The sequence below is a fragment of the Crocuta crocuta genome, unplaced genomic scaffold, assembly GCF_008692635.1.
Source record: "Crocuta crocuta isolate KB4526 unplaced genomic scaffold, BGI_CrCroc_1.0 scaffold614, whole genome shotgun sequence".
In the NCBI taxonomy this organism is placed as follows: domain Eukaryota; kingdom Metazoa; phylum Chordata; class Mammalia; order Carnivora; family Hyaenidae; genus Crocuta; species Crocuta crocuta.
The window spans coordinates 1,127,245-1,146,490 of NW_027529673.1; the positions used below are offsets into that span (position 1 = coordinate 1,127,245).

Genomic DNA, 19,246 nt, shown 5'->3' on the forward strand with positions numbered 1-19,246 from the left:
TAAAGGACAATTTAGTCCAAAGGCATCCTTTCTGTAGCCTCTAGTCTAGATGCTTTCTAAAGTCCTTAGTATCTTCTCTGATTCTGCAATGTTAAGGTAGTCTGATTTCCCTTTGTGCGACGGCAACTAAGTATCAAAGTTCCAACTCCCCAGATGAATTAGAGAACATATTTTGAGCGCTGTAAAATTAAATTGTAATCACAGACTGAAGGATTTCAATTTCTGCTAATCCTTTTGGAGTCTTCTCATTTGATTAAACAATAGTAAAATTAGGATTGAATGTTAAGTGTTCTAAATCACAGATCCAGTTTTGAAAAAAAAAAAAAAAGAAAGAAAGAAAGAAAGAGGGAGCCGCCTCTCTTCCTTGCTTCCATTTCTTCTCTCCAGGCTGCTGTGAGGCAGATGGAGCCTGAGAACAGCTGGCAGGTTTGGGTTGGCACAAATCCTTGTGCCTACATTGAGCTGGCCCATAGTGGACCCTAAAAAATAATCCTTAAGCAAAGTATATACTGTTGACTAAAGTCCAGTTCTTTCATGCATTAACATGCCAACTAATTAACATGCCCTCTCTTTCCTACTGCGTACTGGGTATGAAAAGAAGTCTAGATAAAATGAGCTGTTTTATTGTGTGCACTCAGGTCTTTAAAATTTTCCTAATAAGGTCAAACTCCTTGGGCCCCTCACAGACTCCTTTCACTGAGCCCATGGGCTATGGGCTCATGCTGAGTGTTTCTGAGGAAAGATACTGTGTCACTCGTGTCTATATCACCAGCATCCATCACAGTGTCTGACATACAGTATGGGCTCGATAAATGTCTGTTTAATCAATAACTTAATTAATCTCTGAATGAGTCAATGAATAAATTAACTAAGAACTAGAATTTCTCTCTAGGGCCAAAGCAGCAAGAACAATGGAATTGAATAGAACTCTGAGTTCTATTAAGACATCTAAAGAAAGGCTGTGTCAACCAACAGGAAGTAAGGAGTTTGAAAAGGCAGACAGAAGATCAGCAAAAGGTGGTTGGGACCCTTACGGCTCTCCCACGTGATCATAGATAGTTCCCTGACTTCAGGTGTCATCTCATGATTCTGGACATTTCAAATATGATGTTATCTTAGAGAGAAGGGTGATTAACAAAACAAAACAAGAAATGAGCCTGGTCAGCGTCAGGCTGCAAGTTGGTGCCCACCTTCTCTGGGCTGTGGTTCTACTGTCAGCCCAGTTTTCAAAGCCTCTGCAGTGTTCTCAGCGTTTATTTCTCACACACCTCACCAATGGCCAGTCTTGGACCTAGGCAGTGTTCTAACCCATAGTTCACTTCTCAAAGCTGTGGTCTGCTATCTAGGGTCGAATCTATGCCTGCACAACTCAGAAGGGAGCCCAGGAGTTCATAGTTGACTTTGTAGGATCACTTTCTTGAGCTCCCCCCTCCCCAATCTCCCTGACAGTTTTCAGCTCCCCGTCTCTCCCATCCCTGTCCTGATCCCCTGGGTAGAAATGTGCAGCTTTAGTGTCTACCTGCCTTTCACCTTTTGTTCCTTTGACAGGAGCCACCATTTTGGGAGAGGCTAGGAGAAAGGAAAAAAGCATTTCCCCACAGTCTTGGGACCAGTTCCTTTGGTCTCAGGGAAGGGCTCACACCCTAAGGTACGGGAGCTTTCCCCACAACCTCTTCAGGGCTCCCTGGGGGCTTACACAGGAAAACAAACAGAAAATAAAAATAGACTTTCCTCCACTCTCTCTGACTCATAGGGTGCCCCTTTCCACTCTTCAGACAAGAAATAGAAGACTTCTCTAGAGCTCCTTCTGCCCACACCTCAAATCAGCCCGCAGTTCCATGTTTTGGGGAGTGCCTTTGCACCCAAGCCTGGAGATCCTGAAGGGAAAAGATCCAAGAATCTCATGCATGCTTCACTGGTGTTTTAAATTCTGGTTTCCTTCTCCAGTCTACCTGTGACCATTTACTTTTCCAAATCCTCTGAAAACTGTTCCACTCATTCTGCCCAGGGTTTTTAGCTGCATTCAGTGGAAGAAACAGGATGGAGAGAGCTTACTCCATCTTTACTGTACCAGAATTTTCCTCAAGTAGTTTTATTAGGTGGTAAAAGCCCATGAGATTGCTAAAGGGGATTGTTTGGTCCACCTGGCAGATCCTATTATAAACTGGCAGTATTAGTGTTGCTTAGTGTTACTCTACAAAGGAATGACTGCTCTGGTAAACTGATTTGACAGTCTGCAGACCCAATCTGGGATTTGGTGACAGCTCATGAGATATCCTGTCATTCATCAGGCCACATCCATGTACCTAACATATATTAATAATGCCAATTATGTGTCAGGGGCTGTGCTAGGCACAAGAGCTACTGTGTGAATGACACAGCATCTCTGTTGTTGAGGAGTCCACAGTGTACTAGAAACCAGCCAAAGGTCACCACCAGTGCTACAAGAAGACAAAGCAGAGCCTTAAGTCTAGACTAGAGACATATGGGTAAACAAGCAACTTGTATACAGAGTGTTCAGTGTGTGATAAATGCCAGTATCAGGGGTGCCTGGGTGGCTCAGTCAGTTAAGCATCCGACTTCGGCTCAGGTCATGATCTCATGGTTCGTGGGTTCAAGCCCCATGTTGGGCTCTGTGCTGACAGCTAGCTCAGACCCTGGAGCCTGTTTCAGATTCTATATCTCCCCCTCTCTCTGACCCTCCCCTGTTCATGCTGTCTCTCTCCCTCTCTCAGAAATAAATAAAAAACACTAAATTTTTTTTTAAATGCCAGCATCAGTGCTGTGAGTTAATAGAGCAAACCTTAATTCTAAACTGGAGGAGGGTCATGACCAATTTCTGAGCAGATGTGAGTCTCAGACACACATAAAATAATAAATAGAGAATCTGCAGGAGAATATGTTCAAGATTTAGAATGAAATGCACAAAGGCCCAGATACAAGGGAGAAGAGTTTATAATGTGGCTACAAGAAGTTTTAAATATCTGGTGTTATATAGTATCATGAATCAGAATTGAGGGGTAAATCAAGGGCAGAAAAGAAAGATCTTGAATGTCCGGACAAGGTTTAGGGTATTAATTTGGTTATAAATGGTTTTAAAAGGAGACTAATACAATCACTTTTGTGCTTTAGAAGGACCACTCTTTATATATCTACACTGGGAATAGATAGATTTCAGCAGAACAAGATCGGAGGCAGTAAGATATGTTAGGAGGCTATTGTAGTAACCCAAGCAAGAAATTATAAGACATTCTGAAACTAATAAAAATAAATCATTCCATATCTATACAAGGAAACACTGTATAGCTGGTAAAATAGTGCAGCACCAGGAACTGAAAACGGAGTCTGATAACTGAAATAGATCCAGTCCATCAGCTGGTCATGTCAGTTTTGCTTTCAAAATGTGTCCTGTGTCTGAACATCTCACCCTCCTCCAAGCCACAGTGTCTGTTGCCTGGTCGGTCACATCAGCCACTGACTGATCTCCCTGTTCAATGTGTGGCACCACACATTTGAATACCCACCCCCACCAACCTATTTCCACACCTCACAGGCATGCTAAACCATCAAGTTGCTTAAAATGAAAACCTGGACGAATCCATGATTCTTCTTTTTCCTTAATACCTCACATCTAACCCATTAACACATCCTATTCTCCCTGTTTCCAAAATGTACTTAGAATCCTACCCTAGACTAAGGCACCATCTTCTCCTGGCTTCCTATTTCTATACTCCCTTGGTTTTCCCACTCTCATTCAATCTTCCTTCCTCAGAATAAAATTTTTAAAATGAAAAGGAGATCATGACATCTCTCTGATAAAAACACTCCGAAGTCCTACACCATGCATCCCTTACCTCATTATCCTCCTTGTCTTGCCCTTACTATTTCGGCCTTTCTTGTTATTCCTCAAAAACACACAAGGCATGTTTGCTCTGGCAAATACCTCTACTTGTCAACATACGTCTTCCAGATATTTATACTTTGAATATAAAGAAACAAGCCAGATCATTTGTAACAGAACTTGGCTCAGGGACCATGTAAAAAAAACTATTTTACTTTATCAAGTGCTTTATAAATATAAACTCAGCTAATCCCTGTATAAGTCAATTGGTTAGATATTAATATTAAACCCATCTTTTTCAGGCACAGAAAGGCTAATGACCCATGCCAAAGTCACACAGCTAGTATGTGGCAGAGCCATGATCCTAACCTGCTTCCTGGTTCCAGAATGTGTACTCCCATTCTCTATGCTCTGCTGCTGTCAGTAGTTGACATGCACTCTCAAATACAAAGTAAGGTATTTTGCAGATTTCGCTCCCTTCTGATGTGTGTAGAGTTAGGAAGCAAGTAGAGATAGACAAGATCTAAGCATGAAGAGATAAGAGGCAGGAGAATTCCCTACTTGACTAAATCACCCTTATATACAAATACTGAATCTATTGCATTATTTGCTTTTAAATACAGGTACCACTACCCCGTGCACAAAAAGCTAGGCTTGCCAGCTATTGACGGTCATCTTGATTTCCTTAGTGTCTTCATCTACTGTGGAAAGAGCTCCTAGAGCTCCTTGAGTTTTATGAAGTTAAAGCATTTTTAAAGTATTTATTTGGGGCACCTGGGTGGCTCAGTTGGTTGGGTGGCCGACTTTGGTCAGGTCACGAACTCACTGTTCATGGGTTTGAGATCCGCGTCGGGCTCTGTGTTGACAGCTAGCTCAGAGCCTGGAGGCTGTTTCAGATTCTGTGTCTCCCTCTCTCTCTGACCCTCCCCTGCTCATGCTGTCTCTCTGTCTCTCAGAAATAAATAAAACGTTCAAAAAAATAAAGTATTTATTTTGTTGTCACACATTTCAAAAGAGCTCTCTCAGCTACCTAAAGGTGATAACTTAGCCTTGAGCTGCTGCTTCTAATGGAAGGAAAAGGCTGGTGCATAGGTTACGCAGTGTAGGCAGAATTCAAACATGAATTTCTCTTAACTGCCCCCCTCTGTTGGATCCTGAATGCTAAAACAGATTAAGATATTCCTTCTTTAAAAATTCCTCATCAAAATGACTTGAGGAGATATTACAAAGGTTAAATTTACATTGGTTTTCTTCTGCAGGTTTTGTTTGCTTTTTGAATTTGCAACCCTCTGGTATTTTGGGTGACAAGGGAAAATAGTTACCAGGAACTTCTGTAAGACCCTAATGCTGCCCAAGTAGGTCAGGTGTTTCCAGATAACAACAAATGATACAACAGAGTGTGCACAAACACATGAGTCCTTTGGTTTCTGAGCTCCTGATTTTGGTCAGCTCCTTTTGTGTTCTCCTGGGCCCAGGTTTTGGGCAGTGTTAGTGGGCATCATTGGGGAACAGAAACGTAGCACTTTCCAGGAAGGATCCAATCTTGTTACCAGTTTGTTTTCCCTCACTTTCTCTCTTACGTAGGATATTTTTTAAAGGTGATTCAGTAATGTTGTACAGGGAATATTTCTAGAAAAAGCAATATAGCCATAGCAAAAAGGTCACTAATCTTGGTGTTAGAAATTCTTGTCTACTTCTGATTTTTATATCTGCGTAAGCTTGGAAAATCTACTTAAATTGTCTATACTTCAGTTTCTTTATCTCTTCAGTATGAATACAAGTATTGATGCACATCACTGATACACTCAAAAATTATTTTGAAAAGTGCCAAACAAATGCAAATTTTAGTTCTTGCCCCCATTCAGTTTAACAAACAGTGCAGTAACTATGCCGTAAGCATTGTGATTTGATTTACAAATGAATAAGCCTCAAATGTTGCCTTTGTGCAAGTTGCTGTCTATTGTAGACAAGGCAGAAAGAAAAATCAGGAAAGGAACCTGAAACAAGACTGCCTGAGAGCTCTATTGTGCATCATATCAGGCAAGACCTTTGGCTTGCTTTCATTATCCAAAGCTGTGACCACAAAATGTGCTTTAGCTAAAGGGCTTTATGATTTACATTTTGCTACAAGGATCTATCTTGTGCCAGACTCTGTGTGAGGTATTTATGACTTGTCACTATTTAACAGGTGATTAAACTGAATCTTAGAGAATTTAAGTAACTTGCCCAAATCACAGAGCTAGTAAGACATAAAGCAAGAATTTCCATTTCCCTCCCCTGCTCAAAGAGGAAAAAATAAGAAGAGTCAAACTTCCACCTATCTAGTAGCCACAAAAGCAACTATTGCTGACCTCTGATAGTGGGTTAGGAGGCTGAGCTGTTGTGTGAGTAAGACACATCCATTTAGGGAGTTAAATGGAGGAAGGCAAGAGATGGACTGACTTGGGGACTGGATGTTCCAAATTCTCCTCCCTCTAAGTATGCCTATATTTCTATAGTATGTTGTGCAGGGTGCCCGAGATAGGTATAGAGAAAGTGGTAGGGAGTTTGAGAGAGCAAGATTAATTTTAGTATCTGTAATCATGGTGGTCTTCATAAAGGAAGTGCTTTTGGAGCCTTTGAAAATGGATCGAATTAGTGTTGGTAGGGTCAGGAAGGAAAAGAAAATAGAAGAGAGAGCCTAATTAGAAGGGACATTTCTTTACTTTATTCAACAAATATTTATTGGGGACCCACTCTGTGCTAGGCACTATTCTAAGCACTGAACAGTAAACGAAACAGGAAAAAAAGTCTGTGGCTTCACAGAGTTTACATTTTAGTGGGTAGATGAGATAGACAATAAAAAAGACAAATACAGGGGCGCCTAGGTGGTTCAGTCGGTTAAGCATTCCACTTTGGCTTAGGTCATGATGTCACAGTTCATGGGTCTGAGGCCCGCTTTGGGCTCTGTGCTGGCAGCTAGCCTGGAGACTGTTTTGGATTCTGTGTCTCCCTCTCTCTCTGACCCTCCCCTGCTCATGCTCTCTCCCCGTCTCTCTCTCTCTCTCTCTCTCTGAGAAATAAAAAATAAATTTAAAAAAAGACAAATACATAATATTTTAGATGGCAGTAAGGAGAAATCTACTGTCGGGAAAGGAGACCCCCTGAGAGTATGTGTGCAGGGTGGGCAGAGATGAGATTTAGCCAGGATATCCCAAGTTCTCACAGAGAGGATGATATTTGAACAAAGACCTGTACTAAGGAGGGAACAGCTTCTGCAGATCTCTATGGCAGAGCATTCTGGATAGAAGGAATAGCAGATACAAGGGCTCAGAGGCAGGGGCACCCCTGAATATTTGAGAATCGTAAAGGAGGTGAGTGTGGCTAGACAGGAATAATTTAAATGAAGAGTGTAAGAAGATGGAGTCAGAAACATGAGGGGTAGGTTGCCATGAGTCAAGTTCCTGTATGTCTTTGAAAGTCATTGCAAGGCCTATGGGTGCCTTTTACTTTCAGTAATAAATGCCACTGAAAAGTTTGATCAGAGGAGTGTCATGATCTGGTCTACATTTTAAGGAAACTTCTCTGGCTATTGTGTTGGAAATTGGCTGGAGTGGGGGAAGACTTAAACCTGGTAGAAGTAGATTGGTGTGAGGTAGTTTAATTATTAAATGTAGATCAAATGAGAGTTGAGAAGGTATGAAGGAAAAGTGTCCCCAAAGTATTTGACTTAGTANACTGTGTACAGAAGAAAATTATAAGAATTGATTTTAAAGTAGCCTGAGTCTAGTGCTTAGTCCTTAGATGAAAACAGTATCCCTCATCTTAAACTTATGTCAGGATGAGTTGTGTTGTTTTCTTTATTTCCCTGCTCAGGGAAAGTATCAGCCAGCGATCAAGAATATGCCTCTACAGTTTGAAAAGTCATGAAAAACCATGCAACCTTTGGAAAATTCCTTTTTATCTCTCTTACAGAAAACGTTTTCCCAAATGGCAAGCTCTGTCTTTACCTCATTTGTTCCTTTCACCTTCTTTCCATGATCTCCCTATATGTCTCAATCCTCCCTACTCTTCAGTTACCAGCCCTGGTAGCAGATTCTACCTCCTGAACTCTTCTTCCCATAACCGTGGTCCCTACCTACTGAAGGCCACCTTCAGTTATCATGGGAATCATTGCACCACTTCTTCAGAGGTCTTTCTTACTCTACTCCTATAGCCCTTTTAATCTTTCTCTACACTGTAGCCAGATTGGCCTTCCTAAAATAGAAATCTGATCATGCCCCTACCTAGTTAAACACTGCAAGAGATCCCAGTGATCTTACGATAAAGTACACCAGTAAAATACACCACTCTTAATGTGGTTTAAGCAGCCCTTCCCTCCTCTACATCTTTAGCTGTCCCCATTCTCCCATTTCCCATATCATGTTCGCAACATTCCAACCTTCTTAAAGTTTCCCAAACACAGCATGCTCCATCTCATCTATGAAACTTCAGGCTTTCCTCCACTCTTCATCCAGCCTGATACTCAGCCATTAATGCTCAGCCTCAGTGAGTCTCTGGGTCTGATGCCCCTCCCAACTCAGTCCTGCCTCAGGACTTACCAAACCACACTGCAGTGGCTTGCTGAGATGCTCATGTGCCTTCTTGACTCTCGGACAGATATCAGATTTATCTTGTTCAACATATGTCCCTCACTCCCAGCAAGCTCTAAGCACTCATAAGTAACAGACAGTCATTCTATATTTGTTGCATCGATAACCCATAACAAATGTTAGTTCTTTAATGAAACTTTCCAAAGAGCTATCCATTGAAAGGGATCGTTCCCTCTTCAGGCCTCTATAGATTTTAACTCGGCATGTGCTACAGATTTATTACCTTCCACCTTTCACTGTAGTTACATAATTATTTCTATTATTGAACAAGTTCTTCTTGAGTGCAGAACCCAGGCCCAATTTATCTTTGTTTTGTCCCTAGATCATCAACCATTTTTTTATGTTCAGACTCTAACAATTAATTAATGGAACATAAATGATATGTTATGTTTTAGAATTTCTAAATACGCTAGTTTATGGAGAGCATATGCTTTGAGGTTGAAAGGGGTGCATGATAAATCCAAACAGGTAAGTGGAGACAAGATGGTAGAAAATCTAGTTTGCTTAGCTATGACTTAATGGTTTAGAAGCTGGAGATTTGTTGTGGATTTCTAAACCAAGTAGGTAATATTATCATAGCTGAGTACTAAGAAGATTAATCTGTCCTAAAGATAAATTTAAGGTACAGAAATACAGTACTCTCTTGTATCCATCTCCAGAATTGGTAATAGAGGAAGTGAATCTTGGTATTATTGGGGATTCAGGTCTTTCTGAAAGGTTTTTTTGGGGGAAAAACCTGGAAATAGAAGGCAATTATTAGGCATACTAAGTTGGCACCTCTATCTTTGTATTTGCTCTGGTTCTAACTCTGATAAATTGCTCAGTGAATGCTGCAATTATTTGGAATCCACTGATATATCTAGCTATGGCATAATTAAATCTCATAGTTAATCCATAATTTGTTTCTCAACAGGTTCTCTGACTCTGAGTACACATCATGTTCAAGATTCCAAAATGGGATTTGTGATCAATGCTATCTATTCCATGGCCTACGGGCTCCACAACATGCAGATGTCCCTCTGTCCAGGCTACGCGGGCCTCTGTGATGCAATGAAGCCAATCGATGGACGGAAACTTTTGGACTCCCTGATGAAAACCAATTTCACTGGGGTTTCTGGAGATATGATCCTATTTGATGAGAATGGAGACTCTCCAGGAAGGTACTGTTTCAGTTCTCCTCTAGACAATAGCAACTGAACAGTCATCTCTCAATCCAGAGGTTTCTGTCTTTTGTAGTCATCTAGGCTTACTGGTCATATTTGGCCAGCTCTGACACCACAGAGTGATGGGCAATAGAGAGGGGAAGCCCCACTTTCTGTAGCAAGGTACATATATTGATGCTTACAACAGGCTCTTGGAATCATCACAGTTCAGAGACCTATACTTAGAGACAGGAGCCTCACGTTACTGTAGCAAATCAAAAACCAGCTCTGTGATTTCTCTGTATGTGTTTTCTGTTATTCCCTGTATTCTGATCTCTTTTGGGGTCATAGATATCTTCTGAAACAGGAATGGCTCCATTTGTTGTAATTCAGAAATGAGGCCAAGTTGCTGTTACATTGTTTGCCGTACCTATAGTAAGTTATAAGACATTTTATTTTATTATCCTTTAGCTAGAGGACTTTCTCCTTTCTCCAGGACTAAATTGCCTTTTACTCTGAAACTCCATCTTTCATTATTTATAGAGGAGCCTGAGAAATATGGACTTACTCATAATTATAGTTCAGCCTCCAAGGAAGTCATTAGGTACCTAGAACTTACCAGAATTCACATCTATCTCAGACTCAAAATTCTTAAGTGACTCTACACATGAGAGTTTTAATCCATGAGGGATAATGTCAAAAATGATATTCTGAGTTGTAGTTGCAGGGTCTTCACTCTGCCTCTCCTTAGCACAGTGAAGGGCTTCTGGTCTCCCACTATAAAATCCCAAGTATTCCTTCCAGCAACAGTTTATGCTTGACATGTATGCTTGGAGAGGGTGTCTTTACACTCTGCAGCTGATCCTGCCAAGAGAAGGTTTCATGACTCCCTCCATGACTCACACCCCATGTGCCCACACATGTATCAGCCACCTTGGTTCTAGCTTGTTTCCATATTACTGAGGTGAGCTGGAGCCTGTCCCTGACTGCAGCTGTTAGGATCTCACATGCTGAACTTCCAAGTGACAGCTAGTTCCAAGTCATGCAGCCAAGAGGAAAGCTGTATATTTTCTCTATTCTAGAGAATTGAAGAATATTGCTCCAACCAGGCGCTCTGCCAAGATAAGCTGACTTTTCATATATTGTTTTCTTCTTTTTGGCTATTCAGTATATTCATGGGGAGTAGGGAATACAAGCATTCTTTCAGGGCCAAAGAAAAGTTCACATTTGTTGTAAGGCTTCATAGGGTAGGTCAACCAGTGAGCTCAGTCTGTAGCCTCAGGTCAATGGCTATCTGATATCTGAACATGGATTTATTATTCCTGTGAGCATACCTATCGCACTGACATCAGCTCTGGACTTGTTCATCAACTTTGATGACTACAGCTCCAAATATTCAGAGTTTTCAAGTCATGTACCTAAGCCAGTTCCATAGACCAGATAGTGAAGAAATGTCTCAGTTTGATTCCAATGGGAAAGCTTAAAGGATCAGACAGAACATCACTGTCTCATTCATAATCCTCCAAAGTTGCTGCAATAGGGTACACTTAGGATACTTGTTCTTAACCTTAAAAAAATTTTTTTTCAATGTTTGTTTATTTTTTGAGAGACAGAGACTGATCATGAGCTCAGAAGGGGCAGAGAGAGAGGGAGTCACAGAATCTGAAGCAGGCTCCAGGCTCTGCTGTCAGAACAGAGCCCTATGTGGGGCCCGAACTCACAAACTGAGAGATCATGACCTGGGCCAAAGTCAGATGCCCAACCAACTGAGCCACCCAGGCACCCTGAGGTTCTTAACCTTTTTAAGAACATGAATCTTTGTAAGACTCAAATGAAATTTATAGATATTCTCTAAAGGAAAATATACATAAAAATTTGCAAACAATTTCCAAGAATTCACAATTGTTTAGAGACTCCAGAATTATAAACTTACAAAGGTTGGATATTACAGTAACCCATTAATAAATAAATCTAAATTGGACTCTGAGGGCATGAGCTAGATTCAGGAAGGTGGTTTGTAACTTTTTATTTTTCCCATTAATCCAGTTCTATTTACAAAATAACTAAACTAATAGTAACTGAACATGTGTTCTTAGCCAAACACTTAGCTAAGTCCTCTACATTTTAATCCTATGAGGTAATGTTATCATTCTCTTTTCCCACTTAAGGCTCACAAAGTGAGGCTTACAAAGATTAAATTACTTCCCCAAAGATATAGTCTAATACATGATAGCTTAAGATTCTAATTCAATCTCCTGGACCTCACCCCTAACCTTACACAATAGCCTGCCAATTAGTCAACCAGGACCAAAATTAAAAACCCACTATTTAGTGAAAATGTACCAGAGGCATTCTGTTGGTATTTCTATGGAGTAAAAGTTACGATTCTGTTGGATCAAAGACATTTCCAACTGGGCAATGAACCAGAGGAGCCCTGGAGGTAACTAGGCATTCCCCTAAAATGCCAGAGTCACAAGAGGAAGATCCTAAACAAAGGAAGCTTACTCTGGCAAACACACTTGTAGACTATTGGAGAATTCACTTCAAACACTGCTCCTAAACCTCACATCTAATCAGACTACTATCAGTTTCTTTCATGAAACCCTTGGGACCAGGTATGTTATAGAATTAAGAATTTTTAAATTTATAAAAGCCAGCATAGTCATATAATGCCACCAGCATGCTGTGGAGCAGCAGTCTTTAATCAACATGTTAATATTTCTGTAGCAAAACATACAAATATTCACACAAAGTGTGATACATAGTCTATAAATAGCCTCATTACAGTGTGGGTCAAGCTCTATCTCAAATAAGTTCAGACTGGGTCATATTTTGTTGCCATGTGAGTTATAAAATAACTTATAATTTTCAGAGCTCTAAGGATTTCAGGATTATAGATAAGAAATACAGACCTGGACTACTAACCACCAGTGGTATAGATCACAGGTCAGCAAACTATAGTCTACAGGCCAAATTGAGTCTGCTGTTTTCATAAATCAGGTTTTATTATAATACGGTCAACCTCACTTATTTAGATCATGTCTATGGCTGCTCTCACACTACACTGGAAGCTTTGAGTAGTTTCAGCAGAGACCATCTCACAAAGCCAGAAATATTGGCTTTCCCTTTATAGCCAAAGTCTCCTGACCCTTATATTGAGAGTCCATTGAGAACTAAGATTTGAGAGAACTCATCACTACCAAGGACTCAACATAAATGGGAAGAGGAAACATGGAGAGTTAACATCAGCCAGAGTACAACTGACAATTTAAAGCAAAATTTTTAACATTATATTGTGAGATTTGTAAATATGGGTATGTAAAGTATTTGGCAACATAGCATAAAAAAAGGGGTATAGATTTATACAATGGCAAGTTTCTTGTCATTTACATTAAGTGACACAGCATCAACTTTAAGTAGAATAAGATAAAGAGTACATATTTAATCCCTTAACAAAAGGAATAGCTAAAAAACCAATAGAAGAATACTTTTAGATTTTTGATTAATTCAAAATGCAAGAAATGAGGAACATATGGACAGTTGTGACAAATAGAAAAAAGACTAGAACACTAGAAATTTGAAGATACTGAACTGTTTGCACAATAGTTCTTCATATATGACTCTGTCCATGGAGGGTCCATAGAAATGATTTGTTTCAACTTCTTAACTCTCTCTGGGGTGAAAAAACAGAATCTCAGAGAAAGGAAGAGGCATGCCCACTTCCATGCAGTCGGTTAGTAACAGAACAAGGACAGTATGCAATTTCCAGGCACAATCATTAATTTCAAAAGAGGAGAATGTAACTTAATCCCCCCTGTTTTCTTTACATTACATGTGAAATGTTTCTATGTATATCCTGACAAAAGACCTCATTATTAGCTACCAGTAAAGGATTTGGTCAAAGCAACCCTGTGGTCTCTGTTCAATCTCTGATAATCTAACCCCAACTCCACAGACTAATCACTTTGTTGCATGGACTGGTGTGTGGAGTGTCCATTTTATTAACCAACAGATAATTTATCACATCATGAAGAATTAAACTTTAAAACAAACACACCGTAGCTTTGGAATTATAGACTGAAAGGATCTGAGGAGCTATAGACATCTCATATTCTGTACAGTCACTTCCCCTCACGATGTTGCAGTTCCCCTGACAACCTTGCTTCAGCCCCTTGGGTAAAGAAAACCTCACTATCTTCTGAGGAAGAAAGACTGCTCCAATTTTCAGAGACTTACAACCACTTAGAAAGTTCTTTATTTTTGTTAAACTGAGCCCTGCCTACCTCTAATTTCTACTTAGTGCTTTGATAGGACTTTTTTTTTCTTTTTTGGTTAGAACGCATTTTATCTGTTTTATTTTGTTTTTGAATTCTATATAAAATTCATTTTTAAAAATGTTAGTAGGGTTCCTGGGTGGCTTAGTCAGTTAACCATCTGACTTCGGTTCAGGTCATGGTCTCACAGTTCATGAGTCCAAGCCCTGTGTCGGTCTCTGTGCTGACAGCTCAGAGCCTGGACTCTGCTTTGGATTCTGTCTCCCTCTCTCTGCCCCTCCCCTGCTTGTGCATGTTCTCAATCTCTCTTTCTCCTTCTCTCTCTCTCTCAAAAATAAATATTTAAAAAATAAAAATAAAAAGTATCAGTTTATTTCAACTATAAATTGTGGCCAGTTAAGGAAGAGAGACATGGGGAGGCAGAGAGAAAGAAGAAAGAAGAGAAAGAGATTACAGAAGACAGATCATACCTACTACACACAGTGATGAGAAAGAGATTTCAGGAGCAGAGAGAAACCAAGAGGCTCAGTGAAAGAGAGCAAGAGAGCAAGAGAGAGAGAAAGAGAGGGAATGAAATAATGGGAAACAATTGCAGAAAGCCACTGGGTTTTAATTCTTAGCTAATTAATTCTTCTCTCACTTCTGATGGATAATAAAATCTATATCTTATCTCTGAAAATTGAAAGAATTCATATCAATTGATAAGCAAAGAGAAAAAAATATTTTTTTATGGAGAATTATTTTTACCTAATTCTTTTTCTACTGCCCTGCTACCAAAGATTTTTACAGCAATGTTATATTTTCACCAATAAAACCACTAGTGTACTAGTGATAATAGCTCTGTGTTTGTCTTATAGATAAGAAATAATTACCAGAAATCTGCAGGCTAACAATTGCATGGAGAGGATTCATTCTCTCTAACATAGTTAAAACAGTTTGACATGTTTGAACCAAATTTAAGGTTTAACTTTTCTTGAAGTCACTTCCTTGTCACATATAACATTTCCATTCTATTTAGTTTTCATATTTATTTTACAAAAACTGGATTTGTTCATGCTTTACTACTTCTACATAAAACAGATTTCTGCAAAAGAGGAGCAATGAAAGCTGATTCTTTATGGCACATTCTAATGGAGAAGAACATTAGACTGGAAGTCTAAAGTCTGAGTTTAGGTTTGTTCTGCCACTTGCATACTCTGCAATCTGGTAACACTCAATAACCTCACCAAACCTCAGTTCTATTATCTGTGAAATGAAAAGTATGTACTAGACCTTATCAGAGCTAAGAATTGGTAGGAATGGGTTGATAGCTCAATTGAGGCAAGCAATGAAACCCTCATATCTCTTCAAATCAGTAGCAGCAAAGAAAGAAGCTTCCTGACACCGATAATTCTTTTTCCCAACCTAGAATGTTCAAAGGTTATTTGCTCACAGAGACTTTATTTGCTCACACAAAGTGTCTTTTGAAGTCTCAGAAGCCCATATATTTGGAGTAGTCAATGACATAATATAGGAGTTTCTTTTTTAACCTTAGTGCTCTATTTTCTAATATTTCAACTCATTATATGCTTAATAGCCACTGGATAACTGTGACCAGGTGGAAAGGGTTAGGACTCAGTTTTGTATCCTGTAGATTGGTACTTTGGGTTTAGAAGTGGACTTTAGACAGTTACTTAAAATTGTTGCTTACTGCAAATAAAACACTTTAGGATAATCCTTAAGCTACAAAACAGTGAACAAAAGTTAAGAATGAATTGACATTCTGAAAAAGACACTTCAGTAAAAAAAAAAAATCTTATTGGGAGTAAAAAGAGAATGGTATTGTTTTACAATGTAGATCCAAACAGACTGATGTCAGATTTGTTCTGAACATTTCCTTACTGAGCATTGGTCTGAGTATGGCAATATGTCACTGGAACCCACATGGTAGAAAGTTTTCCATTCATGTCAATTTTCAGATAGCTAAAATAAGCTGAGCATGGAAGGATGGAGGGATCACTTGTAAGAGCCCATCTGCCAATCATTTAAGTCCTAGGAGGTGAAAGCATAGGATACTATGTAAAGACACTGTGTACCTAAAGACATACCCACAATTACATCTACAAGAGCTGAAAAAGTGATGGTATTGTACATCCACTGTCCTGACATTAGAAAATTATTTCAAAAATGCATCTCTGGAAATGTTCTTACATATAAGAAAAATCTTGTAAGTAATCACATTAATTTTGCCTCTTTACATCTCTATCCCCATACTTAAAATGAAAACAATAACTAATAAAGTGTGAGAACTCATAAGGTACTACTATCTTCCAGCATCTTTACTGTGCTTTAGAAGCTATTTTCTCACTTTTATTTTTTATGTTAATTACAGTTAGTTTACATCCAGTGTTATATTAATTTCAGGTGTACAATATAATGGTTCAACAATTGCATACATCACCCAGTTCTCATCACAACTGTACTCCTTGACAATTTTTATGGTTTCCTCCCCACCCACTTCCCCCCTAATAACCACCAATTTATTCTCTACAACTGAGAGTCTGTTTCTTGATTTCTCTCTCCCTCTCTTCCTTTATTTTCCCCTTTGGTTTGTTTTGTTTCTCAGCTTGCACATATGAGTAAAATTATGTGGTATTTGTCTTTCTCTGTCATATATAGTTTCTATATTAGTATTATATATAGTATTATCATTTGATAAATGGAATTCTCATTATTATTTAATAAGAAATTATCCATTCATCAAACAGTTGACACATAGGCTGCTTCTATATCTTAGTTATTGTAAGTAATGCTGCTATAAACATAGTGGTGCATGTATCCCTTTGAATTAGTGTTTTTGTATTCTTTGGGTAAATACTCAGTAATATGATTACTGGATTGTAGGGTAGTTCTATTTCTAAACATTTGAGGAAACTGCATACTGTTTTCCATGGCAGCTGCACCAGTTTGCATTCCCACCAACAGTGCAAGAGGGTTCCCCTTTCTCCACACCTTCGCCAATACCTATTGTTTTTTTTATTATTGATTTTAACTACTCTGACAGGTATGAGGTGATATCTCTTTGCAGTTTTGATTTGCACTTCCTTGATAATAAGTGATGATGAGTATCTTTTCATGTGTCTGTTGGCCATTTGTATGTCTTCTTTGGAAAAATGTCTGTTCATGTCTTCTGCCCATTTTTAATTGGATTATTTGTTTTTTGGGGTGTTGAATTTTATAAGTTCTTTATAGATTTTGGATAGTATCCCTTTGACAGATATGTCATTGGCAAATATCTTTTTCTAATCCAAAGGTTGATTATTTTATTCACTGTGTAGAAGCTTTTCATTTTGATGAAGTCCCTGAGTTTATTTTTGCTTTTGTTTCCTTTGCCACAGGAGACATATCTAGAAAAAAGTCGCTATAGCCAATATATAAAAGGGGTTACTGGCTGTGTTCTGTTCTATGATTTTTCTGGTTTCAGATCTCACATTTAGGTCTTTAATCAATTTTGAATTTATTTTTGTGTTTGCTATAATAAAGTGGTTCTTGTTCAACTTTCTTTCTTTTGCATGTAGCTGTCCAGTTTTCCCAACACCATTTGTTGAAGGGACTGTCTTTTTCCCATTGGATATTCTTTCCTGCTCTGTCAAAGATTAATTAACCATTTAATTGTGGGTTTATTCCTAGGTTTTCTATTCTGTTCTATTGATCTATGTGTCTATTTTTCTGCTAGTACCATACTGTTTTGATCACTACAGCTTTGAAATATAACTTGAAGTCCAGAATTGTTTAAGTCCATAAACATCCATAAAAGTCCATAAACGCCTCTATGTTTGCTTTTCTCTTTCAAGATTGCTACGGCTATTCACAGTCTTTTGTGGTTCCATACAAATTGTAGAATAGTTTATTCTGGTTCTTTGAAAAATGCTGTTGGTATTTTGATAGGGATTGCATTAAATATATACATTGCTTTGGGTAATATGGACATTTTAACAATATTTGTTCTTCCAACCCAAAAGCATGGGATGTCTTTGCATTTCTCTGTGTCATCTTTAATTTCTTTCATCAGTGATTTATACTTTTTCAGAGTACAGGTCTTTCATCAAGTGATTATTTTGGATCATAATCATAATGGGTTTGCTTTCTTAATTCTCTTTCTGCTGTTTCATTATTAGTGTACAGAAATGCAACAAATTTTTGTACATTGACTTTGTATCCTGGCACTTTACTAAATTTGTTTATCAATTCTAGAAGTTTTCTGGTGGAGGCTTTCAGATTTTCTATATAAATTTTCATGTCATTTGTGAATAGTGAAAATTTTACTTCTTCCTTACTTGGATGCAGTTTTGTTGTTGTTATTGTCTGATTCCTGTGTCTAGGACTTCTAGTACTCTGTTGAATAAAAGTGGTAAGGAGCACCTGGCCGGCTCAGTTGGTAGAGCATGCAGCTCTTGATCTTGGGGCCATGAGTTTGAACCCTATGTTGAATGTAGAGATTGTTTAGATAAATATTTTTTTTAGAAATGAGATTTATTATGTATTTAGAAAGTGCACATGCATGTGAGTGAGGGAGGGGCAGAGAAAGGGAGAGATAGAATCTCAAGCAAAATCCATGCCCAGAGCAGAACTCTACATCAGGCGCAATCTCACAACCCCAAGACCATTCCCCATTAAGGATGATGTTAGCTCTGGGTTTTTCATATATGGCCTTTATTATGTTGAGTTATGTTCCCTCTAAACCTACCTTGTTGAGGGTTTTTACCATAAATGGCTGTTATACTTTGTCTAATGCTTTTTCTGCATCTATTGAAATGATCATATGGCTCTTATCTTTTTTCTTATTGATGTATATATCACTTTGATTGATTTGAGAATATTGAACCACCCTTGAAATCCTGGAATATACCCCACTTGGTAATGGTTAATGTTTTACTGTATTATTGAATTCAGTTTGCTAATGTTTTGTTGAGAATTTTTGCATCTATGTTCATCAGGGATATTGTCCTGTATTTCTCTTTTTTAGTAGTGCCTTTACCTGGTTTTGGTATCAGGGCAGTGCTGGCCTCATAGAATGAATTTGGAAGTTTTCCTTCCTTTTCTATGTTTTAGAATACTTTGAGAAGAATAGGTATTAAGTCTTCCTTAAATGTCTGATAAAATTCAATGTGAAGTCATCTAATCCTGGACTTTTCTCTGTTGGGAATTTTCTGGTTTCTGATTCAATTTCTATGCTGGTTATTGATATGTTCAAATTCTCTATTTCCTTATGTTTCAGTTTTCATAGTGTATATGTTTCTAGGAATTTATCCATCTTCTAGGTTGTCCAATTTGTTGGCATATAGTCTTCATAATATTCTCTTATAATTATTTGTATTT

The 19,246-nt window shown here is 38.5% G+C and overlaps 1 protein-coding gene across 1 annotated transcript in view; it reads left to right on the top strand.

Annotated features, from left to right (window-relative positions):
• GRM5 (glutamate metabotropic receptor 5) overlaps nucleotides 1-19,246 on the top strand; it is a 504,989-nt gene that overhangs the window by 393,325 nt on the left and 92,418 nt on the right. The window contains exon 4 of the mRNA XM_077763047.1: nucleotides 9,386-9,632. Within this exon, the coding sequence (XP_077619173.1) occupies nucleotides 9,386-9,632 (247 nt within the window). The remainder of the gene's footprint in view (nucleotides 1-9,385; nucleotides 9,633-19,246) is intronic.